Source organism: Scyliorhinus torazame, chromosome 4, assembly GCF_047496885.1.
Source record: "Scyliorhinus torazame isolate Kashiwa2021f chromosome 4, sScyTor2.1, whole genome shotgun sequence".
NCBI classification, from domain to species: Eukaryota; Metazoa; Chordata; class Chondrichthyes; order Carcharhiniformes; family Scyliorhinidae; genus Scyliorhinus; species Scyliorhinus torazame.
In genome coordinates this window covers 290,023,488-290,049,832 of record NC_092710.1, presented here as the reverse complement: position 1 = coordinate 290,049,832, position 26,345 = coordinate 290,023,488, and the positions used below count along the sequence as shown (strand labels likewise).

At 50.3% G+C, this 26,345-nt stretch overlaps 1 protein-coding gene across 3 annotated transcripts in view; it reads left to right on the top strand.

Moving 5' to 3' along the window:
- LOC140410990 (prolyl endopeptidase-like) overlaps positions 1–26,345 on the top strand; it is a 219,069-nt gene that overhangs the window by 14,706 nt on the left and 178,018 nt on the right. For 2 of the 3 annotated variants that reach the window (XM_072499879.1, XM_072499881.1), the window contains exon 2: positions 5,494–5,568. In XM_072499879.1, coding sequence (XP_072355980.1) covers positions 5,494–5,568 — 75 coding nt within the window. Of the gene's footprint in view, positions 1–5,493; positions 5,569–7,152; positions 7,254–26,345 lie in introns of all 3 variants that reach the window. The other variant, XM_072499880.1, reaches the window with a different exon arrangement.

Genomic DNA, 26,345 nt, shown 5'->3' with positions numbered 1-26,345 from the left:
GAGAAACTTGACTCCATCCCTGTCTTGCAAGTTCCATTGCTTGAGTGCCCACAGGCTGCTCTCTCCAGCGTGCACACAAGGCAGCAAAGACATACATTGTGCATATAATCACGGTCTTTCTATTGCCTTACAAATCATGAAAGTCAATTGTTTCCATTTAGAATAAAATTAGAAAATGCTGGGGGAAAATTGATTTGATAGCATCTGTGGAGAGAAAAAGAGAGTTAACGTTTTAAGTCTGATTCCTTTCTTCAGAACTTGGTGAAGGACTTCATGTACCTAAAAATGGGTAACTTGACATTCACTGTTAGTCTGTGTCATGCCAACTTGTTCATTTCCCTGTAAACAGCGGACACTGACACTGTTAGGGACTGCACCCATGTGCAGGGATGCTCCTCGTGTTGTGGCACAAATAAACACAGCCGTTATAAAAATGAATGATAAGAAAACAATCCTTTTTGTTTAAAAAATATACAGGTGTTATAATTGAAGAAAATAAACAACTGACTGATTAAATATGTACTTTGTGACAACCTTCCCAGCAGTCGATTAGGAGGTAGCAGATAGAGTGACTGAGCACTTGAACAAGTATGATCTGATCTGAGAGGCAGTGCAGGAATTTGCAATGGGTAGTACGTGCCGGACTAATCACGTTAAATTGTTTTGAAGCAGTCACTAAAATGGTGCATCAGAGTATGTGAATGGACATTATTTATATGGAGTTAGAGAGGACATATAACATTCCACATATGAGATTATTGGCAAAAATGAAAAAGCACAAAATTGCTGGAACTTTTTAATATTGGTTGGGAAGTAGGAGACCATAAGCATAAAAGGAAAAATAGAATCACAGAATCTTTACAGTGCAAAAGGAGTTTATTCGGCCCATCAAGTCTGCACTGGTTCTCCAAGAGAGTTCTACCTCGTCCCTCTCCCCTGCCTCCTGTGACCTTGTACCTTGCACATTCATTATTTTCAGATAGCAATCCAATTCCATTTTGAATACCTCAGTAACGCCACCCTCCCAGGAAGTTTGCTCCAGATTCCAACCACCCCTGGGTGAAAAATATTTTCCTCATTACTTCTACTCCTTTTTTCCCATTATTTTGAATCCATGCCCTCTAGTTTTTGATGTACTCTTTAGAGGAAACAGTTTCTTACTATTTACCCTGTAGAATATAGAATAATATATTTAATAAGAACATTTGTAGTTTACACTTAGATAGGGGTAGTAAGTGATGCAGGTGGGTGCAACAAGTTACAAACGGACGCAGTCGGATTAAGTAAAAGGGAAAATGGTGGCTAATTGAGTTGAGTGTGGGAGGTTTTGAGATTATCCACTTGCGCTAAAAGTAAGATAAATAGAATATTTTCTTTATGGTGAGAAACTAGAAACTCTAGAGGAGCAAATAAATCTCTGAGTTGACACATACAAAAAGTAATCAAAAAGCATAATGGAATCATAGAAACATACTTAGAAAGTAGGAGGAGGCTATTCAGCCCTTTGAACTTGCTCCGCCATTCATTATGATCATGGCTAATCACTCAACATCCATTTTTTAAAATCCGTTCATGGGACGTGGGCATGTGCTAGCATATTGCCCATGCGTAATTGCCCTTGAGGGGGCATTTAAGAGTCAACCACATTGCTGTGGGTCTGGAGTCACATTCCCCCCACCCTCTTCCCCCGATCCCTGCCTTCTCCATATCCTTTGATCCTTTTCTCCCCAAGGGCTATACCTAACTGCTTCTTGAAACATTCCATGTTTTGGGCTCAGCTGCTTTCTGTGGTAGCGAATTCCACAGGCCGACCGCTCTTTTGGTGAAGACATTTCTCCTCATCTCATCTGGTTCTGGACACCTCCACCATCGGGAACACCTTTCTTGCATCTACCCTCTCTTGGCCTTTATATTGAGGTTTGGAATTCAATGCGGGGGTTGGGTTCAATGCCAGTGATATTTTGGCTGTATCTCTTCCAAAGTACTACATTCAGTCTTGGCACTGCACCACAGGAAGGAGTTATGGTGCAAAGTTACCAGAAAGATTGAAGGGGTTTAAGGTGCTAGATTATGAGAACAGGTTATACAAACTTATTTAGCGGGTTAAATGATGATCTAATTTTGGTCTTTAAAGTGAACAAAAGGTTTTGATAGGATAAATAAAACTCTATTCAGTCAGAAAGATGACAGGATAGAAAATTATTTCCTCTGGTAGTCGCATCAGGAAAAGGGGGACATAATTTTAAGATTAAAGCTAAACCACTCGGGAGAGAAAACAGGAAACACGTTTTCACATATATGGTAGTGGAAATATGGAACTCTTTCCCAAAAGGCTATGGCTGCTGCAGCAAATGAACATTTAAAGACTGATATTGATAGATTTTTGTTTGGAAATTGTATCATAGAAATATAAAAAATAGAAGTAGGAGGAGGCCATTCGGCCCTTCGAGCCTGCTCCACCATTCATTATGATCATGGCTGATCATCAAGTTCAATACCCTGATTCCCGACCCCCCCCTAATATCCCTTTAGACTCAAGAACGATATCTAATTCCTCCTTGAAACTACAAGCAATAGAGATGAAAGGTGGGTAAATGTCGATAATGTTCAAATCAGACACGATCTGATTGATTGGAGGAACAGGCTGAAAGACCTACAAATGGACATTTGAAACAAAAAAAAAGAAAAAGAAGCATGTGTGCAGCGAAGAAATATTTGGTGTTTCAGCTTTATGCTCTGAAATTCAACACAAATGTTTGGGTGATTGACTGGTTTGAACAATGAGGTACGGTAATAAATATATGCTAATGGTACAATTGTAAGGGGTGCAAAAGTGTGACTTGGGCGTGTTTGGGCACAAGTCTTTGAAAGTGGCAAGACAGGTTAACAATGCAGATGATAAACTTTTTAAACTGAAGGAGAGTGTGCAAAAACTCGATAGCATGATAAAATATTAAAACATGCTGCTGTGCAGAGAGACCTGGGTGTGCTCGTGCATGAGTCGCAGAAAGTTGGTTTTCAGGTGCAACAGGTGATTAAGAAGGCAAATGGAATTTTGTCCTTCATTGCTAGAGGGATGGAGTTTAAGACTAGGGAGGTTATGCTGCAATTGTATAAGGTGTTAGTGAGGCCACACCTGGAGTATTGTGTTCAGTTTTGGTCTCCTTACTTGAGAAAGGACGTACTGGCACTGGAGGGTGTGCAGAGGAGATTCACTAGGTTAATCCCAGAGCTGAAGGGGTTGGATTACGAGGAGAGGTTGCGTAGACTGGGACTGTACTCGTTGGAATTTAGAAGGATGAGGGGGGATCTTATAGAAACATATAAGATTATGAAGGGAATCGATAGGATAGATGCGGGCAGGTTGTTTCCACTGGCGGGTGAAAACTAGAGGGCATAGCCTCAAAATAAGGGGAAGTAGATTTAGGACTGAGTTTAGGAGGAACTTCTTCACCCAAAGGGTTGTGAATCTCTGGAATTCCTTGCCCAGTGAAGCAGTAGAGGCTCCTTCATTAAATGTTTTTAAGATAAAGATAGATAGTTTTTTGAAGAATTAAGGGTTATGGTGTTCGGGCCGGAAAGTGGAGCTGAGTCCACAAAAGATCAGCCATGATCTCATTGAATGGCGGAGCAGGCTCGAGGGGCCAGATGGCCTACTCCTGCTCCTAGTTCTTATGTTCTTATGAAAGTCAAACCTCCATAAAATACTAGTTTGACCCCAGTCAAAGTGTTGTCTGTTTTTTGGCACCAAGCTTTAGGAAGGTCATGAAGGCTTTGGAGAAGATGTAGAAGAGATTTACTTGATGGTTCCAAGATTGAGGAATTAGTTACTATTGTTAGATAGACTTGAGAAGCTGGGGTTGCTGTCCTTTGAGCAGAGAATGTTAAGAGGAGATTTGACAGCGGAGCTTATCATAATGAAGGGTTAGATAGATGTTTCCAGTGGTGAAGAAAGCACAGATGGGCAAAAGAAATGGATGACAGGAGGAATGCACTGCCTGATAAGGTGGTGGAAACCGATTGCATAGCAGCCTTTGAAAGGGATTTGGATAAATACAGAAAGAGAAACTTTACGGATTTGGGGAATGAGTTGGAGAGTAGAATTAACTGGATTTCTCTTAGAAATGCCAACAAAGATTTGATGAGCCAAATGGCTCTGCTGTACTTACTATTCAATGATTCCTAACAATCAAAAGGCTTCAGTGCAGCACAAATATACGTCCTGCAAAAATTATGGATTTGAGTATCCAATTTACTACAGGCTGCAGCTTAGAACAGAAACCTAGCTGGTGTGCAGGGCGGCGCGGTAGCATAGTGATTAGCACTGTTGCTTCACAGCACCCAGGACCCGGGTTCGATTCCCGCTTGGGCCACTGCAGCGCCTGCACGTTCTCCCTGTGTCGGTATGGGTTTCCTCTGGGTGCGCCGGTTTCCTCCCACAAATCCCGAAAGAAGTGCTTGTTAGGTAAATTGGACATACTAAATTCTCCCTCCGTGTACCCGAACAGGCGCCGGAGTGTGGCGACTAGGGGATTTTCACAGTAACGTCATTGCAGTGTTATAAGCCTATTTGTGACAATAATAAAGATGATCTTTGTGTGTTATAAGGAGAGCTGTATTATTGACCATTGCTTACCTTTTTAAAAAGAAGTTTCATGGAATGTGGCCATCACTAAGTAGGTGTTAGTGAGCCATCTTGAATCACTGCATATGGTGTAAGTATTCCCGCATTACTGGTAGGAGTTCCAGGATTTTGACCCAGCGAAAGTGAAGGAATGGCAATATGGTCTCTGTCAGGATGATATGTGACTTAGAGGAGAGCTAATCTGCTTTTTTTTAACTGATGAACTGTTGTTTTGTTATCAGGCTTTATTCTTGTGTACTTGTTGAATGTTGATAATTAAATACATATTAATACATGGAAAGATATTATTTTGCAAGATAATGAACATCAAATGGTTCATGGCAGTTTGTTTTACAGCACTAAATTATTCTGAATATACCAAACTCCTCCGCCCTTTTCAGCCCACTGTTCCAAAGTTACAGAGATCACAACTACTGAGAGGACAAACCTAGTTAATATTTGTTGAGTGTGATGGCAGAGGAAAATAAAGGAAAGAGAAAGATGGCATCTATGATGCAAACTTGACATAGGATTTTTTATTACACAGAAATTCCTGGAGAATGTGGGGTTCTTCTTTATTAATACCTTGAGTGAATGTTGATGAGAATTGCAGCTGTCATTTATACATAGAATATCTGCTATGCGCTGTCATTTTATACAGTTTATTGTGAAGATATTCCTATATCAAATTTACACAATATTTGGGTGTATGGCTGTTGTCACCTGCAAACTCAGCAGAGGCACCAGCTGCAATTGCAAGATTAAAAATGGTTTTGAGTTTTCAGAAGTTTTCAATACAAAAATCTTAAAAATGTAATCAATATTAAAGTGCTGTAATATAGATTTTTGTTCATAATTTCTATTATCAGATTGATGTCTACCATGGTGAGAAAATTTATGACCCCTATATATGGTTGGAAAACCCTGACAGTGAAGACACTAAGGTAAATAAAAGTTTCTGTCACTTATAATAATGTCCACAAGGATATGTTTTTTTTCATTTTGAAAAATAAGGGGCGTCATAATCCGACCCCCCGCCGGGTTGGAGAATCGCCGGGGGCTGCCGTGAATCCCGCTCCCGCCGGTTGCCGAAGCCTCCGGTACCGGATATTCGGCGGGGGCGGGAATCGGGCCGCGCCGGTTGGCCGGGCCCCCCCCCCGCTGGATTCTCCGGCCCGGATGGGCCGAAGTCCCGCCGATAAATTGCCTGTCCCGCCTTTTGAACGGCGGGACAAGGCGGCGTGGGTGGGCTCCCTGGTCCTGGGGGGGGCGCGGGGCGATCTGGCCCCGGGGGGTGCCCCCACGGTGGCCTGGCCCGCGATCGGGGCCCACCGATCCGCGGGCGGGCCTGTGCCGTGGGGGCACTCTTTCCCTTCCGCCTCCGCCACGGTCTCCAACATGGCGGAGGTGGAAGAGACTCCCTCCACTGCGCATGCGCGGGAAACTGTCAGCGGCCACTGACGCTCCCGCGCATGCGCTGCCCAGAGATGTCATTTCCGTGCCAGCTGGCGGGGCAACAAAGGCCGTTTCCGCCAGCTGGCGGGGCGGAAATTCCTCCGGCGTCGGCCTAGCCCCTCAATGTTGGGGCTCGGCCCCCAAAGATGCGAAGCATTCCGCACCTTTGGGGCGGCGCGATGCCTGTCTGATTGGCGCCGTTTTGGGCGCCAGTCGGCGGACATCGTGCCGTTTCGGGAGAATTTCGCCCAAGATTCTGAAAACTTGTGGAGGTACATTGGGCGGGATTCTCCGACCCCACGCCGGGTCGTAGAATCGCCGGGGGATGGCGTGAATCCCGCCCCCGCCGGGTCCCGAGGTCTCTGCCACCAGAGATTCGGCGGGGGCGGGAATCGCACCGGTCGGCAGGCCCACCCCCGCCGATTCTCCGGCCCGCGATGGGCCGAAGTCCCGCTGCTGGAATGCCTGTCCCGCCAGCGTGGATTAAGCCAGCTTTTGAACGGTGGGACAAGGCGGCGCGGGCAGGCTCTGGGGTCCTGGGGGGGGGCGCAGAGCGATCTGGCCCCGGGGGGGTACCCCCACGGTGGCCTGGCCCGCGATCGGGGCCCACCGATCCGCGGGCGGGCCTGTGCTGTGGGGGCACTCTTTTTCTTCTGCCTTCGCCATGGTCTTCACTATTCTGTGCATGCGCGGGGATGACGTCAACTGACGCTCCCGCGCATGTGTCGCCCGGCGAAGACCTTTCGGCGCTGGCTGGCGTGGCGCCAAAGGCCTTTCCCGCCAGCCGACAGAGCGCAAACCACTCTGGCGCGGGCTTAGCCCTCAAGGTGAGGGCTTGGCCCCTAAAGGTGCGGAGACTTCCGCCCCTTTGGGGTGGCCCGACGCCAGAGTGGTTCCCGCCACTCCATTACGCCGGAACCCCCCGCCCCACCAGGTAGGGGAGAATCCCGCCAATTTTCCATGATTTAAATATACTTTGTGTAACTTTGCTTACTAGATTTTCAATTGGGCTGAAAAAACTGCTGGAGGAAATTGGAAATGTAGTTCCTAACCAATGTTTTCTTCCTGATTAGTATTGATGTCTTTCACTGACTTGCCTTTACTCCTGGAGGGGCTGATTCTTGATGGGATCACGTTTTATTGGCACCAACATATCTCTGCATATCTAATCCAAGTAGGTACTCCTATTGTGAGAGACGACTGAAATGTTGTTCACTCGGGCGAAGAGCTCAGTTAGAACATGGAACACACCGTGCAGAAGGAGGCCATTCGGCCCATGGAGTCTGCACCAACCCACTTAAGCCCTCACTTCCAGCCCATCCCCGTAACCCAATAACCCCTCCTAACCTTTTTGGTCACTAAGGGCAATTTATCATGGCCAATCCACCTAACCCAATCCTCAGCACTTATTTACACTTTTCAGCATTCACTTAATCTAAACGGGCATCCTGGCTTGTTTTGATTCACCTCCAGATTTCACTGATGCTGTAAATCATTTGGATTGGATTGGATTTGTTTATTGTCACATGTACCGAGGTACAGTGAAAAATATTCTTCTGCGAGCAGCTCAAGCAGATCCTTTAGTACTTGAAAAGAAAATAACAGAAAATACACAATAGGGCAACACAAGGCCCACAATGTAAATACAAAGACACCAGCATCGGTGTAGTATTAACCAGGTCAGTCCATAAGAGGGTTGCTTAGGAGTCTGGTAACAGCGGGGAAGAAGCTGTTTTTGAATCCGTTCGTGTGTGTTCTCAGACTTTTGTATCTCCTGCCAGATGGAAGAAGTTGGAAGAGTGAGTAAGCCGGGTGGGAGGGGTCTTTGATTATGCTGCCCGCTTTCCCAAGTCAGCGGGAGGTGGATGCAGTCGATGGATGGGAGGCAGCTGAAGGGAAGGGGTGAAGGATTGGTTGCGGCTGATCATGTCGGGATGGTTAGGTTGGGGTGTTGCCAACTCACCTGTGCGGCCCGGTGTAGGTCATTGACTTTATTGCGTCACTGGACCGTGCTTGCCATCCCCCTCTAACAAGGTCGAGGAGCACTTTAAACAGCTCTTACACAGCAAACCCCACTCAGCTTGCATCCATGGCGCCGAGACGTCTAGCCCCAAGATTTGGAGATGCAGACCGGGGCAGGCTGCGAGATGCGGTTGAGGCAAGGTGAGATGTCCTATTTCCCCGAGGGCCCGGACGGATGTTACCTGGGATGAAGTAGCAGCGGCCGTCAGCTCAGGCAGTGACCAGGAGGCGCCTCCAGTGGCACAAAAAAGTCAATGACTTGCACCGGGCTGCACAGGTGAGTTGACAACCCCCCAACCTAACCATCAACACGTGATCAGCCGCACCCAACCCTCTCTTCACCCCCTCCCTTTGCCCTTCCCTCCCTCCCTTTGACCCTCCCTCCCTTTGACCCTCCCTCCCTTTGACCCTCCCTCCCTCCCTCCCTTTGACCCTCCCTCCCTCCCTCCCTTTGACCCTCCCTCCCTCCCTTTGACCCTCCCTCCCTCCCTTTGACCCTCCCTCCTCCCTTTGACCCTCCCTCCCTCCCTTTGACCCTCCCTCCCTCCCTTTGACCCTCCCTCCCTCCCTTTGACCCTCCCTCCCTCCCTTTGACCCTCCCTCCCTCCCTTTGACCCTCCCTCCCTCCCATTGACCCTCCCACCCTCTCTTAGACCCTCCTTCCCTCCCTTTGACCCTCCCTCCCTTTGACCCTCCCTCCCTCCCTTTGACCCTCCCTCCCTCCCTTTGACTCTCCCTCCCTCCCTTTGACCCTCCCTCCCTCCCTTTGACCCTCCCTCCCTCCCTCCCTTTGACCCTCCCACCCTCTCTTAGACCCTCCCTCCCTCCCTTTGACCCTCCCTCCCTCCCTTTGACCCTCCCTCCCTCCGACCCTCCCTCCCTCCCTTTGACCCTCCCTCCCTCCCTTTGACCCTCCCTCCCTCCCTTTGACCCTCCCTCCCTTTGACCCTCCCTCCCTTTGACCCTCCCTCCCTTTGACCCTCCCTCCCTTTGACCCTCCCTCCCTTTGACCCTCCCTCCCTTTGACCCTCCCTCCCTTTGACCCTCCCTCCCTTTGACCCTCCCTCCCTTTGACCCTCCCTCCCTTTGACCCTCCCTCCCTTTGACCCTCCCTCCCTTTGACCCTCCCTCCCTTTGACCCTCCCTCCCTTTGACCCTCCCTCCCTTTGACCCTCCCTCCCTTTGACCCTCCCTCCCTTTGACCCTCCCTCCCTTTGACCCTCCCTCCCTTTGACCCTCCCTCCCTTTGACCCTCCCTCCCTTTGACCCTCCCTCCCTTTGACCCTCCCTCCCTTTGACCCCCCCTCCCTTTGACCCTCCCTCCCTCCCTTTGATCCTCCCTCCCTCCCTTTGATGATCCCTCCCTCCCTTTGACCCTCCCTCCCTCCCTTTGACCCTCCCTTTGACCCTCCCTCCCTTTGACCCTCCCTCCCTTTGACCCTCCCTCCCTTTGACCCTCCCTCCCTTTGACCCTCCCTCCCTTTGACCCTCCCTCCCTTTGACCCTCCCTCCCTCCCTTTGACCCTCCCTCCCTCCCTTTGACCCTCCCTCCCTCCCTTTGACCCTCCCTCCCTCCCTTTGACCCTCCCTCCCTCCCTTTGACCCTCCCTCCCTTTGACCCTCCCTCCCTTTGACCCTCCCTCCCTTTGACCCTCCCTCCCTTTGACCCTCCCTCCCTTTGACCCTCCCTCCCTTTGACCCTCCCTCCCTTTGACCCTCCCTCCCTTTGACCCTCCCTCCCTTTGACCCTCCCTCCCTTTGACCCTCCCTCCCTTTGACCCTCCCTCCCTTTGACCCTCCCTCCCTTTGACCCTCCCTCCCTTTGACCCTCCCTCCCTTTGACCCTCCCTCCCTTTGACCCTCCCTCCCTTTGACCCTCCCTCCCTTTGACCCTCCCTCCCTTTGACCCTCCCTCCCTTTGACCCTCCCTCCCTTTGACCCTCCCTCCCTTTGACCCTCCCTCCCTTTGACCCTCCCTCCCTTTGACCCTCCCTCCCTTTGACCCTCCCTCCCTTTGACCCTCCCTCCCTTTGACCCTCCCTCCCTTTGACCCTCCCTCCCTTTGACCCTCCCTCCCTTTGACCCTCCCTCCCTTTGACCCTCCCTCCCTTTGACCCTCCCTCCCTTTGACCCTCCCTCCCTTTGACCCTCCCTCCCTTTGACCCTCCCTCCCTTTGACCCTCCCTCCCTTTGACCCTCCCTCCCTTTGACCCTCCCTCCCTTTGACCCTCCCTCCCTTTGACCCTCCCTCCCTTTGACCCTCCCTCCCTTTGACCCTCCCTCCCTTTGACCCTCCCTCCCTTTGACCCCCCCCTCCCTTTGACCCCCCCTCCCTTTGACCCCCCCTCCCTTTGACCCCCCCTCCCTTTGACCCCCCCTCCCTTTGACCCCCCCTCCCTTTGACCCCCCCTCCCTTTGACCCCCCTCCCTTTGACCCCCCTCCCTTTGACCCCCCTCCCTTTGACCCCCCTCCCTTTGACCCCCCTCCCTTTGACCCCCCTCCCTTTGACCCCCCTCCCTTTGACCCCCCTCCCTTTGACCCCCCTCCCTTTGACCCCCCTCCCTTTGACCCCCCCTCCCTTTGACCCCCCCCTCCCTTTGACCCCCCCTCCCTTTGACCCCCCCTCCCTTTGACCCCCCCTCCCTTTGACCCCCCCTCCCTTTGACCCCCCCTCCCTTTGACCCCCCCTCCCTTTGACCCCCCCTCCCTTTGACCCCCCCCTCCCTTTGACCCCGACGAACGATGTCCTCTCTGTGTCGCCGCAGGAGAAGCTGTCCCACAATAACCAGGAGAAGGCCCAGACTGGCGGTGGGGTGCTGGTCATATGAATTCTCACTACCTGCGAGGAATGGGCTCTGGCGGTTATCTGGGTGGCAGAGGGCAGACTGCAGCAAACCCCCCCCCCCCCGGCCCCAGCTCGGAGGAGAGCTCAGAGGATGCAACCGTAGATGCGTCACAGCTGCACCAATGCAGAAACACACCGGTCAATGGGCAATGTTACTGGTCAGGCTTCTGGGGCACATTCTGCTGAGCACCACACAGTTGCTGATGCACATCAGGTGGAGGCAGTAACGCCAAGGTGAGACAGTAGTCGGCGGCCTGCTGGACCCCAGCTAGGCCCCAGTCAAATGCTGAGCCGCTGAAGCAGGTTTACCGGGAGCTGACACAGACTTTAGAAGATGTCGCTGGCAATGCATAGCCCAAGGCCAGCACTGCTAAGGTGGTGACCGCAGTGGAGAGCCTGGTGCACAATGACCGCACCATTAGTGAAGGTGTCCAAGGCGTGGCTCAGTCAGTGATGGCCATGGCTGAGGGCCTGAGTAGGCTGTCCAATCCGCTGGGGTAGGTGACCCTGGCGGGTCATGATGAGGTGTTGCGGGACATATCGCAGTCTCCGATGGGAATGGTCGAGGCGTTGCAGGGCTTGCCCCAGCCGCAGGTGGACATTGCCGAGGCGTTGCACAGCATGTCCCAGTCACCGAGGAGCATTGCCGAGGGCATGGCACCATGGTGCAGACATTGGGGAACAGCCAGGGCTGGCAGGGCCAGATGACACAGGGGCATCTGGGGTTCATTCCAGACTGGGAGGAGGGAGCACCGGGACCCATTCTGTGGAGTGGCGACATTAGCCACCAGCTCCCCCGAGTACAAGCTCTCTGGCGAAGCTGTGTCTTGCAGACTGCATCCGGAACAGGGCGGCACTGCTATGCTTATGCCGTTGCCCCAGAAGACACCAGCCAGGGGCATTGAATGACACGGGACGAGGTAAGCAGCTGGCTGCCTCCACCTCTGATGTGCAGCCTGGACATAGCGGTAGAGCAAGGAAGGCCAAGCACATCGAGGATCACTGAGAGGGCACTGAAGGGGTGGGGATAGGTAGGGTGTAAGGAGGGGAGTGTGCGTGGGTGGGGAGGTGGTGGGGGACGGGGCATTGATGGGGTGGGGAGGGAGGGTGGGGATAATGGTGTGGTACCTTCAGCAGAGTGAGGCACTTGTACGAGACGCATGAAATTACCCTGACCACAACTGGTATGACGCCTGTTTCTTTGCTCCGCGATGCGGCTTGACCACCATTCCCATGCCCATCCTCCCCAGACATAGGATCCTGCCCCCCCACCCGACATGCCCAGCCCACGCACATCGAGCTGCGGCGGGGGGGTGTCCTGTTCACTGTGATGCTGCACAGTGTTCAAGCACAGTGTCCATGTATCAAGATGTGATGAGCCTACATGCTACATGACACACCCACCTACGGGGGTCCACTTGGGATGTGTGAAGTGCTCACTTAACCATGATTGCTAATTCCCTATACCCAATAGCCGTCAGCCACATGGCCAGAAGCCTCCACAGTCAGTGGTTCTGGGTGGCCGATGGGGGCAGACAGGTCGGGACTACGGGACTAGGCTTGCCCCCAGATTCCAGGGGATGGCACGGAGGAACCATGTATGGTTTTCTCTCACCCCGGCCCCGATACCCCAACCCCTCCATAGCGGTCCACCCCTAACCGGGTCTGCACCCCCTCCCCTCCCCCCGGTTGCTTCTCTCTCCCCGCCACCCCCCCCCCCCCCCCTCTCTCTCTCTCCCTCCATGGCACAGGGACAGCATGTCCAGTGCCCCCGGGTTCATTGCCTGTGAATGGATATGGCCACTCACCTCTTAGGGTCCCCGCAGCAGCCCTACGTCAGGTTAACTTTTCTCAAAAGGCGTTCTAATCGGTGCCAGGATGACCACTTGCTGGGGAGACGCTGGATATGGGGTGGCTTCCGCTAATTGTATGGAAATAGGGCTTAAGTGGTGGGCGGCACGGTGGCGCAGTCATTAACACTGCTGCTTCATGGTGCCGAGGACCCGGGTTCCATCCCGGTCCCGGTTCTCTGTCCTTGTGGAGTTTGCACATTCTCCCCATATCTGCGTGGGTCTCACCCCCACAAATCAAAAGGTGTGTTGGGTAAGTGGATTGGCTATGCCAAATTGCCTCTTAATTGGGAAAAAATATTTGAGTACTCTTAAATTTACATTAAAAAAAAAAAAAGAAATAGGATTTCAGTGATTATTGGTTTCTCGCCATGCTACGGCGGGATCCCGATTTCACCTATGGGAGCGGGCTGGTTGCATCGTAAGTGGTTTGGTGCCTGGCGCGGTTCTCGTTTTTGGAGCCTCCCACTGTTCACCGGCCTTGACGCGCGCACTCTTGCTCGAGCGAAACGAGACCACTGAATCACATCCAATGTCTGAAAGGGTAGGGAAAGAAGATTCAAGAGTAACTTTCAAAAGGGAATTGAATCACACTTGGTGGGAAAATATTTACAGGGAAAGAGCAGGGAAGAGAGTTCTAATTGTCCAGCTCGTTCAAAGAGCTAGCACAGGCCTAATAGACTGAATGGTCTGCTTTGCTATGTCATTCTGGATTCTCAAACCTGCGTCTAAGGTCCTAGCTTTCCGGACAGCAGTGATCTCATAATCCTGTATGCTTTAAAGACTTGGACAATCTACAGGCCCCTCAAAACACTGGAGAAGTACTATCAGCAGTGCCTTCGCAGGATCCGCCAAATGTGGTGGCAAGAAAGGCAGTGTCCTCTCCCAATTTTCCCAGCATTGAGGTGCTAATCACTCAAAAACCAGCTCCGCAGGACAGAACATTTTGGTCGCATGCCTTAAACCAGACTCCTGAAGCAACTGGTCTATATGGAACTTGGTTGTGGTAGGAGACAGATGAAACACTTTAGGGATGTTCTCAGAGCATCCTTGAAGAGGTCAGACAAACTGTCGAAAATTGTAGACCCTATCTTGTGACCAAAATGGAGAAAGCTCATTGGGGAAGGTGCCGAACACATAGCGAGACTTTAGGAACATTAGACTTTAGCAGAGGCGAAGTATCTGAGAGTGCATGATGTGCTGAAGGGCTTTTTTCTGTGCTGTAAAACTACAGTCAACCAACCAATTGAGTCAGCCCTTCAAGCACAAACTGTCCCACATGTGAAAGAATCTGCATATTGCACTTTCGACTTATCAACCATCTTGGAACCCATCAAGCCGGAATGGAAGCAAGTCATTCTTGGGCAAAGGAACTGACTAAGAAGACAGCCTATTATATTATTTCTGTTTTGCTCTCGGGTATGCACCAACTGTAACCTGCTAACGGCTGCCTTGTTTATGAGGTGCTTGAGATCATGTGGCAGCAGGTTGGAGAGAATTCTTTGTTTCTTCTGTGGGAAAGTATGTGGCTTTAAATGATGCCATTCATACTGGAGAGAAAACCTATGTTTTCATGTCTCTTCTAAAATTGTGGAGAGAAGAATTTCAAATCAATGCGTTAAAGTGCACAGGTGCTAGTGTTGCATCATGACATTTAACAGCTCCTGTTTTCATTTGTACCTACCTGGAGCTAAGGTCAGAATCAAAGTGATTGCGGGGGGGAATTGGAAGAGGTGTGTGGTGGTATGGTTGAGCCATTCTTCTCCGGTGCACTACTGTACTCCATCTGCCTATTGGGATCTAGAGTTTGCAGTATTATATCTGAGTGGAAGTATTCTCCAACTCAGGTCAGAGCTAATCAATACTTTTAGCTTGTTTATTCCATGTATCGTAGATGTCAGTGCATACGTCGACCGTTAAAGCCTCCAAAGGAGGGCAGCATGGTAGCGCAGTGGGTTAGTACTGCGGCCTTACGGCGCCGAGGTCCCAGGTTCGATCCCGGCTCTGGGTCACTCTCCGTGTGGAGTTTGCACGTTCTCCCCGTGTTTGCGTGGGTTTCACCCCCACAACCCAAAGATGTGGAAGCTAGGTGGGTTTGGCCATGCTAAATTGCCCCTTAATTTAAAAAAAAAAGATACGAATTGGGTACTCTAAAATTTTTATTAATAAAAAGCCTCCAAAGGTAACTCCAAATACAGGGTGAGCTTATACATTGGTAGAACAAACAAAGAACAAAGAAAGGTACAGCACAGGAACAGGCCATTCGGCCCTCCAAGCCCACGCCGACCATGCTGCCCGACTAAACTACAATCTTCTACACTTCCTGGGTCCGTATCCCTCTATTCCCATCCTATTCATGTATTTGTCAAGATGCCCCTTAAATGTCACTATCGTCCCTGCTTCCACCACCTCCTCCGGTAGAGAGTTCCAGGCACCCACTAACCTCTGTGTAAAAAAACTTGCATCGTACATCGACTCTAAACCTTGCCCCTCTCACCTTAAACCTATGCCCCCTAGTAATTGACCCCTCTACCCTGGGGAAAAGCCTCTGACTATCCACTCTGTCTATGCCCCTCATAATTTTGTAGACCTCTATCAGGTCGCCCCTCAACCTCCGTTGTTCCAGTGAGAACAAACCGAGTTTATTCAACCGCTCCTCATAGCTAATGCCCTCCATACCAGGCAACATTCTGGTAAATCTCTTCTGCACCCTCTCTAAAGCCTCCACATCCTTCTGGTAGTGTGGTGACCAGAATTGAACACTATACTCGGGCAAGTGTGGCCTAACTAAGGTTCTATACAGCTGCAACATGACTTGCCAATTCTTATACTCAATGCCCCGGCCAATGAAGGCAAGCATGCCGTATGCCTTCTTGACTACCTTCTCCACCTGTGTTGCCACTTTCAGTGACCTGTGGACCTGTACACCTAGATCTCTCTGACTTTCAATACTCTTGAGGGTTCTACCATTCACTGTATATTCCCTACCTGCATTAGACCTTCTAAAATGCATTCCCTCACATTTGTCCAGATTAAACTCCCTCTGCCATCTCTCCGCCCAAGTCTCCAAACAATCTAAATCCTGCTGTATCCTCTGTCAGTCCTCATCGCTATCCGCAATTCCACCAACCTTTGTGTCGTCTGCAAACTCACTAATCAGACCAGTTACATTTTCCTCCAAATCATTTATATATACTACAAACAGCAACGGTCCCAGCACTGATCCCTGCGGAACACCACTAGTCACAGCCCTCCAATTAGAAAAGCATCCTTCCATTGCTACTCTCTGCCTTCTATGACCTAGCCAGTTCTGTATCCACCTTGCCACCTTGCCCTGATCCCGTGTGACTTCACCTTTTGTACTAGTCTACCATGAGGGACCTTGTCAAAGGCCTTACTGAAGTCCACATAGACAGCATCCACTGCCCTACCTGCATCAATCATCTTTGTGACCTCCTCGAAAAACTCTATCAAGCTAGTGAGACACGACCTCCCCTTCACAAACCATGCTACCTCTCACTAATACGCCCATTTGCTTCCAAATGGGAGCAGATCCTGTCTCGAAGAATTCTCTCCAGTAATTTCCCTACCACTGACGTAAGGCTCACCGGCCTGTAGTTCCCTGGATTATCCTTGCAACCCTTCTTAAACAGAGGAACAACATTGGCTATTCTCCAGTCCTCTGGGACATAACCTGAAGACAGTGAGGATCCAAAGATTTCTGTCAAGGGCTCAGCAATTTCCTCTCTAGCCTCCTTCAGTATTTTGGGGTAGATCCCATCAGGCCCTGGGGACTTATCTACCGTAATATTTTTCAAGACGCCCAACACCTCGTCTTTTTGGATCTCAATGTGACCCAGGCTATCTACACACCCTTCTCCAGACTCAACATGTGCCAATTCCTTCTCTTTGGTGAATACTGATGCAAAGTATTCATTTAGTACCTCACCCATTTCCTCTGGCTCCACACATAGATTCCCTTGCGTATCCTTCAGTGAGAAGTCTTACAACACCAGGTTAATGTCCAACAGGTTTGTTTCGATGTCACTAGCTTTCGGAGCGCTGCTCCTTCCTCAGGTGAAGGAAGAGGTATGTTCCAGAAACATATATATAGACAGATTCAAAGATGCCAAACAATGCTTGGAATGCGAGCATTAGCAGGTGATTAAATCTTTACAGATCCAGAGATGGGGTAACCCCAGGTTAAAGACGTGTGAATTGTGTCAAGCCAGGACAGTTGGTAGGATTTTGCAGGCCAGATGGTGGGGGATGAATGTAATGCGACATGAATCCCAGGTCCCGGTTGAGGCCGCACTCGTGTGCGGAACTTGACTATAAGCTTCTGCTCGGCGATTCTGCGATGTTGCGCGTCCTGAAGGCCGCCTTGGAGAACGCTTACCCGGAGATCAGAGGCTGAATGCCCTTGACTGCTGAAGTGTTCCCCGACTGGAAGGGAACATTCCTGCCTGGTGATTGTCGCGCGATGTCCGTTCATTCGTTGTCACAGCGTCTGCATGGTCTCGCCAATGTACCACGCTTCGGGACATCCTTTCCTGCAGCGTATGAGGTAGACAACGTTGGCCGAGTCGCACGAGTATGTACCGCGTAACTGGTGGGTGGTGTTCTCACGTGTAATGGTGGTATCCATGTCGATGATCTGGCACGTCTTGCAGAGATTGCCATGGCAGGGTTGTGTGGTGTCGTGGTCACTTCTGAAGGCTGGGTAGTTTGCTGCAAACAATGGTTTGTTTGAGGTTGCGCGGTTGTTTGAAGGCAAGTAGTGGGGATGACCTTGGCAAGATGTTCATCTTCATCGATGACGTGTTGAAGGCTGTGAAGAAGATGTCGTAGTTTCTCCACTCCGGGAAAGTACTGGACGACGAAGGGTATTCTGTCGGTTGTGTCCTATGTTTGTCTTCTGAGGAGGTCGGTGCGGTTTTTTGCTGTGGCGCGTTGGAACTGTCGATCGATGAGTCAAGCGCCATATCCCGTTCGTACGAGGGCATCTTTCAACGTCTGTAGATGTTTGTTACGCTCGTCCTCGTCTGAGCAGATCCTGTGTATACGGAGAGCTTGTTCATAGGGGATGGCTTCTTTAATGTGTTTAGGGTGGAAGCTGGAGAAGTGGAGCATCGTGAGGTTATCCGTGGGTTTGCGGTAAAGCAAAGTGCTGAGGTGACCGTCCTTGATGGAGACGAGTGTGTCCAAGAATGCAACTGATTTTGGAGAGTAGTCCATGGTGAGCCTGATGGTTGGATGGAACTGATTGATGTCACCGTGCGACAACGAATGAACGGACATCGCGCGACAATCACCAGGCAAGAATGTTCCCTTCCAGTCGGGGAGCACTTCAGCAGTCAAGGGCATTCAGCCTCTGATCTCCGGGTAAGCGTTCTCCAAGGCGGCCTTCAGGACGCGCAACAACGCAGAATCGCCGAGCAGAAGCTTATAGCCAAGTTCCGCACACATGAGTGCGGCCTCAACTGGGACCTGGGATTCATGTCGCATTACATTCATCCCCCACCATCTGGCCTGCGGAATCCTACCAACTGTCCTGGCTTGACACAATTCACACCTCTTTAACCTGGGGTTACCCCACCTCTGGATCTGTAAAGATTTAATCACCTGCTAATGCTCGCATTCCAAGCATTGTCTGGCATCTTTGAATCTGTCTATATATATATATATATGTTTCTGGAGCATACCTCTTCATTCACCTGAGGAAGGAGCAGCGCTCCGAAAGCTAGTGACATCGAAACAAACCTGTTGGACTTTAACCTGGTGTTGTAAGACTTCTTACTGTGCTCATCCCAATCCAACGCCGGCATCTCCACATCATATTCTTCAGTGGGCCAACCCTTTCCCTGGTTACCCTCTTGCTTTTTACGTATGTGCAAAAAGCCTTGGGATTTTCCTTAACCCTATTTGACAATGACTTTTCGTGACCACTTCTCGCCCTCCTGACTCCTTGCTTAAGTTCCTTCCTACTTTCCTTGTATTCCACACAGGCTTCGTCAGTTCCCAGCCTTTTAGCCCTGACAAATGCCTCCTTTTTCTTTTTGACGAGGCCTTCAATATCTCTCGTTATCCAAGGTTCTCGAAATCAGCCGTATTTATCCTTCTTCCTCACAGGAACATGCCGGTCCTCAATTCCTTTCAACTGACACTTGAAAGCCTCCCACATGTCAGATGTTGATTTACCCTCAAACATCCGCCCCCAATCTAGGTTCTTCAGTTCCCGCCTAATATTGTTATAATTAGCCTTCCCCCAATTTAGCACATTCACCCTAGGATCACTCTTATCCTTGTCCACCAGCACTTTAAAACTTACTGAATTGTGGTCACTGTTCCCGAAATGCTCCCCTACTGAAACTTCTACCACCTGGCCGGGCTCATTCCCCAATACCAGGTCCAGTAACACCCCTTCCCTAGTTGGACTGTCTACATATTGTTTTAAGAAGCCCTCCTGGATGCTCCTTACAAACTCCGCCCCGTCTAAGCCCCTGGCACTAAGTGAGTCCCAGTCAATATTGGGGAAGTTGAAGTCTCCCATCACCACAACCCTGTTGTTTTTACTCTTTTCCAAAATCTGTCTACCTATCTGCTCCTCTATCTCCCGCTGGCTGTTGGGAGGCCTGTAGTAAACCCCCAACATTGTGACTGCACCCTTCTTATTCCTGATCTCTACCCATATAACCTCACAGCCCTCTGAGGTGTCCTCCCGCAGTACAGCTGTGATATCCTCCCTAACCAGTAGTGCAACTCCGCCACCCCTTTTACATCCCCCTCTATCCCGCCTGAAACATCTAAATCCTGGAACGTTTAGCTGCCAATCCTGCCCTTCCCTCATCCAGGTCTCTGTAATGGCAACAACATCATCGTTCCAAGTACTAATCCAAGCTCTAAGTTCATCTGCCTTAACCGTAATACTTCTTGCATTAAAACATATGCACCTCAGGCCACAAGACCCGCTGTGTTCAGCAACTTCACCCTGTCTGATCTGTCTCAGAGCCATACTGTCCCTATTCCCTAGTTCTCCCTCAATGCTCTCACCTTCTGACCTATTGCTCCGGTGCCCACCCCCCTGCCATACTAGTTTAAACCCTCCCGTGTGACACTAGCAAACCTGATGATAAAGTATGAAACACAAGTGTGAATGAATAGCCTTCGATTACAGGATGATGTAGATGGGCTGGTCAGAGGCTGATCAATGGCAAATGGAATTCAATCCGGATAAGTGTGAGGTGATGCACTTGGGCAAGACAAATCACACAAGGGAATACATGATTAACGGCAGGACCCTGGAAAGCACTGAGGATCAGAGGGATCTTGGTATCCATCTGCACCGGTCCCTTAAGGTAGCAGGGCAGGTAGACACTGGTCCCTTAAAATAGCAGGGCAGGTGAATATAGTGGTTAAGAAGGCATATGGTATACTTGCCATTATTAGTCGAGTCAATAAATTTAAAAGCAGGGAGGTCATGCAGGAACTGTATAAAACCTTGATTACGCCACAGCTAGAGTATTGTGTGCAGTTCTGGAATTGACATTATAGGAGGGATGTGATAGCACTGGAAAGGGTCCAGAGGAGATTTACCAGGATGTTGCCTGGGCTGGAGAGTTTTAGCTATGAAGAGAGATTGGATAGACTGGGATTGTTTTCCTTGGAGCAGAGGAAACTGAGAGGGGACATGATTGAGATGTAGTAAATTCTGAGGGGCATTGAACTGTTCCCCTTGGTGGAGGGATAAATGACATAGGGCAGAGATTTAAGGTCAGGGACAGGAGGTTTAGAAGGGATGTGAGGGGAAACGTTTTCATCCAGAGGATTGTGGGAGTCTGGAACTCACTGCTTGAAAAGGTGGTGGAGGCAGAGCCCGCATAACATTTAGCACTGCTGCTTCACTGCTCTAGGGACCCAGGTTCAATTCCGGCTTGGGTCACTCTGTATGGAGTCTGCATGTTCTCCCCGTGTCTGCATGGGTTTCCTCCGGGTGCTCCGGTTTCTTCCCACTGTCCAAAGATGTGCAGGTTAGGTGGATTGACCATGGTAAATTGCCCTTAGTGTCCATGAATGTGCAGGTTAGGATATGGGCTTGCGGGGATAGGGCAGGGTGGATGGGGGAGTGGACATCAATGGAGTGCTCTTTCGAAGGGTTTTGATGGCCCGAATGACCACCTTCTGCACGTAGGTATTCTATGATGCTAGTCCAAATTTTGAGATAAAGCACTTGTGATGCCAAGCCATACAAGGCTGTGGACCAAGTGCTTGAAAATTGGATTGGAATACTTGGTTATTTTTGACCGGCGCAGAGGCAATGGGCCAAAGGGCCTTTTCTGTGTTGCAGACCTCTGACTCATCCAATTAATTTTTTTCCAATTAAGGGGCAATTTAGTGCAGCCAATCCACCTACACTGCACATCTTTGGGTTGTGGGGGTGAAACCCACACCGAAACGTGGAGAATGTGTAAACTCCACAGATAGTGACTCGGCACAGGGATCAAACCGGCGTCCTCAGCGCCGTGAGGCAGCAGTGCTAACCACTACACCACCATGCCGCCGCCCTCGAGTCGAGTATGTCGAGGCGTTAAGTATCAGCCTTGTTGTGCCCTGGTATTCAGGACTATCACGGAGGAGGTGTTGTTTATTCTTGCTGATTGTGGTCTCTGGGTCAGAAAATGAGGATCCAGTTGCAGAGGGAGGAGCCAAGTCCTAGATTTTGGAGTTTTGATATGAGCTTGACTGAAATTATGGTGCTGCAGGCAGAGTTGTAGTCAATGAATAGGAGTCTGACGTAGGAGTCCTTATTGTTGAGATGAATGAGGAATGAATGTAGGCCCAGGGAGATGGCGTCAGCTGTGGACTGGTTGCAGCGGTGTGGGATGCGAATTGTAGTGGATCAAGGCATTCTGGGAGAATGGAGTTGATGTGTCTCATGACCAACCTCTCGAAGCACTTCATAATGATGGATGTCAAGGCCACCAGACTTGTTGAGGCACGTTAACTGGTTCTTCTTTGGCACCATTACGATGGTCTTCTTGAATCAGGTGGTAACCTCGGAATGGAGTAGGGAGAGGTTGAGGATGTCCGCAAACACACCCGACAGATGGTCCGCGCAGAATCTGAGTGCACGACCAGGGACAAAGTCAGGACCCCTTACTTTCCGAGGGTTTACTTTCCAGAAGGCCGATCTGACTTCAGAGGCTATGACAGTAGGTATGGATGCATCCGAGGCCACTGGGACAGATGACAAGGGTTTGATGATTTCCTGCTCGAACTGAGCATAGAATGCATTGAGTCCATCGGGGAGGGGTGCGCTGCTGCCGGAGATTCTACTCAGCTTTGCTTTGTAGTCCTTTGTGTTATTTAAGCCTTGCCACAACTGACTAGCGTCCGTGTCATTAGTCTGTGACTCTAGCTTAGTCTGGTATTGTCTCTTGGCACCCCTGATGGCTTTGCGGAAGTCATACCTGGATTTCTTGTATAGGTCGGGGTTGCCTGTCTTGAACGCCTCAGATCTGGGGCTGGATTTTCCCAAAATGAGACTATGTCCCCCACGCCGACATAAAAACGGTGGAGATTTAATCCTGAAATTCCGATAAATAAGTTTTTGTTTTTAAAAAAATATATTTTATTCAAAATTTTTGGCCAACCATGACAGTACATTGTGTATCCTTTACACAGTAATATAACAATATAAATAACAATGGCCAGTTTTAAGCAAGAAATAAATAATATATAAACAACATCGAAATTTAAAAAAAAACTAAGTGGCAACTGCCTTGTCCCAAATAAATACTCTCCAAAAATACAATTTAGCAGTCCAATATACAATTACCTATAACAACAACCTATACATATTTTACATATACACTAACATCCCTGAGAGTCCTTCTGGTTCCTCCTCTCCTCCTCCCCCCCCCCCCCCCCCCCCCCCCCCGGGTTGCTGCTACTGTCTTCTTCTTTTCCATTCCCTCTACCTTTCTGTGAGGTATTCGATGAACGGTTGCCACCGCCTGGTGAACCCTTGAGCCGATCCCCTTAAGACAAACTTAATCCGTTCCAACTTTATAAACCCTGCCATGTCATTTATCCAGGTCTCCACACCCGGGGGCTTGGCTTCCTTCCACATCAACAGTATCCTGCGCCGGGCTACTAGGGACGCAAAGGCCAAAACATCAGCCTCTTTCGCCTCCTGCACTCCCGGCTCCTCTGCAACCCCGAATATAGCCAACCCCCAGCTTGGTTCGACCTGGACCCCCACCACCTTCGAAAGCACCTTTGTCACCCCCACCCAAAACCCCTGTAGTGCCGGACATGACCAGAACATGTGGGTGTGATTCGCTGGGCTTCTCGCACACCTATCCTCTACTCCAAAAAATTTACTGAGCCGTGCTCCAGTCATATGCGCCCTGTGTAACACCTTAAATTGTATCAGGCTTAGCCTGGCACACGAGGACGATGAGTTTTTCCTACTTAGGGCATCAGCCCACAGCCCCTCCTCAATCTCCTCCCCCAGCTCCTCTTCCCATTTCCCTTTTAGCTCATCTACCATAATCTCCCCCTCGTTCCTCATTTCCCTATATATGTCTGATACCTTACCGTCCCCCACCCATGTCTTTGAGATCACTCTGTCCTGCACCTCCTGCGTCGGGAGCTGCGGGAATTCCCTCACCTGTTGCCTCGCAAAAGCCCTCAGTTGCATATACCGGAATGCATTCCCTTGGGGCAACCCGTATTTTTCGGTCAGCGCTCCCAGACTTGCAAACGTCCCATCTACAAACAGATCTCTCAATTGTGTTACTCCTGCTCTTTGCCATGTTCCAAATCCCCCATCCATTCTCCCCGGAGCAAACCTATGGTTATTTCTTATCGGGGACCACACCGAGGCTCCTGCCTTACCCCTATGCCGTCTCCACTGCCCCCAGATTTTCAGAGTAGCCACCACCACCGGGCTTGTGGTGTATTTCTTCGGTGAGAACGGCAACGGCGCCGTCACCATAGCTTGTAGGCTAATCCCCCTGCAGGACGCCCTCTCCAATCTCTTCCACGCCGCTCCCTCCTCTTCTCCCATCGACTTACATACCATTGAGATATTGGCGGCCCAGTAGTACTCACTTAGGCACGGTAGTGCCAGCCCCCCCCCCCCCCTATCCCTACTACGCTGCAAAAATCCCCTCCTCACTCTCGGGGTCTTCCCGGCCCACACAAAACTCATGATATTCTTCTCAATCCTTTTGAAAAAAGCCTTCGTGATCACCACCGGGAGGCACTGAAACACAAAAAGGAATCTCGGGAGGACCACCATTTTAACCGCCTGCACCCTCCCTGCCAGTGACAGGGATACCATGTCCCATCTCTTGAAGTCCTCCTCCATCTGTTCCACCAACCGCGTTAAATTTAACCTATGCAATGTACCCCAAATCTTGGCTATCTGGATCCCCAAGTAGCGAAAGTCCCTTGTTACCTTCCTCAGCGGTACGTCCTCTATTTCTCTGCTCTGCCCCCCTGGATGCACCACAAACAACTCACTTTTCCCCATATTCAGTTTATATCCTGAAAATTCTCCAAACTCCCCAAGTATCCGCATTATCTCTGGCATCCCCTCCGCCGGGTCCGCCACATACAACAACAAATCGTCCGCATACAGAGATACCCGGTGTTCTTCTCCTCCCCTGAGTACTCCCCTCCACTTCCTGGAACCCCGCAGTGCTATTGCCAGGGCTCAATCGCCAGTGCAAACAATAATGGGGACAGAGGACATCCCTGCCTCGTCCCTCTATGGAGCCGAAAATATGCAGACCCCCGTCCATTCGTGACCACGCTCGCCATCGGGGCCCTCTACAGCAGCTGTACCCATCTAATATACTCATCTCCAAAGCCAAATCTCCTCAGCACCTCCCACAAATAATCCCACTCCACTCTATCAAATGCTTTCTCGGCATCCATCGCCACCACTATCTCCGCTTCCCCCTCTGGTGGGGGCATCATCATTACCCCTAGCAGCCTCCGTATATTCGTATTCAGCTGTCTCCCCTTCACAAACCCAGTTTGGTCCTCATGGACCACCCCCGGGACACAATCCTCTATCATTGCCATTACCTTGGCCAGATTCTTAGCGTCTACATTCAGGAGGGAAATAGGCCTATAGGACCCGCATTGCAGCGGGTCTTTTTCTTTCTTTAGGAGAAGCGATATCGTTGCCTCTGACATAGTCGGGGGCAGCTGTCCCCTTTCCCTCGCCCCATTAAAGGTTCTCATCAGTAGTGGGGCGAGCAAGTCCACGTATTTCCTGTAAAATTCAACTGGGAATCCATCCGGTCCCGGAGCCTTCCCCGCCTGCATGCTCCTAATTCCTTTCACTACTTCCTCCATTTCGATCTGTGCTCCCAGTCCCACCCTCCTGCTCCTCCACCTTAGGAAATTCCAGCTGGTCCAGAAAACACATCATTCTCTCCTTCCCATCCGGGGGCTTAGCTTCATATAATCTTTCATAGAATGCTTTGAACACTCCATTCACTCTCTCCGCTCCCCGCTCCATCTCTCCCTCCTCATCCCTCACTCCCCCTATTTCCCTCGCTGCTCCCCTTTTCCTCAATTGGTGGGCCAGCAACCTGCTCGCCTTCTCCCCATATTCGTATTGTACACCCTGTGCCTTCCTCCACTGCAGTACCCGTAGTCAGCAAATCAAATTCTACGTGTAGCCTTTGCCTTTCCCTGTACAGTCCCTCCTCCGGTGCCTCCGCATATTGCCTGTCCACCCTCAGAAGTTCTTGCAGTAACCGCTCCCGTTCCCTACTCTCCTGCTTTTCTTTATGTGCCCTGATTGATATCAGCTCCCCTCTAACCACTGCCTTCAGCGCCTCCCAGACCACTCCCACCTGGACCTCCCCATTATCATTTGAGTTCCAAGTACTTTTCAATACACCCCCTCACCCTTAGACACACCCCCTCATCCGACATTAGTCCCATGTCCATTCTCCAGGGTGGACGCCGTTCTTTTTCCTCCCCTATCTCCAAGTCCACCCAATGTGGAGCGTGATCCGAAATAGCTATGGCCGTATACTCCGTCCTCCTCACCTTCGGGATCAGCACCCTTCCCAAAACAAAAAAGTCGATTCGCGAATAAACTTTGTGGACATAGGAGAAAAACGAAAACTCCTTACTCCTAGGTCTACTAAATCTCCATGGGTCTACTCCTCACATCTGCTCCATAAAGTCTTTAAGCACCTTGGCTGCTGCCGGCCTCCTTCCAGTCCTGGACCTCGATCTGTCCAGCCCTGGTTCCAGCACCGTGTTAAAATCTCCACCCATTACCAACTTCCCCACCTCTAGGTCCGGGATACGTCCTAACATGCGCCTCATAAAGTTGGCATCATCCCAGTTCGGGGCATATACGTTCATTAAGACCACCGCCTCCCCCTGTAATTTGCCACTCACCATCACGTATATGCCTCCACTATCCGTCACTATGGCCTTTGCCTTTGCCTCAAACATTACCCGCTTCCCCACTAATATAGCCACCCCCCCTGTTTTTCGCATCCAGCC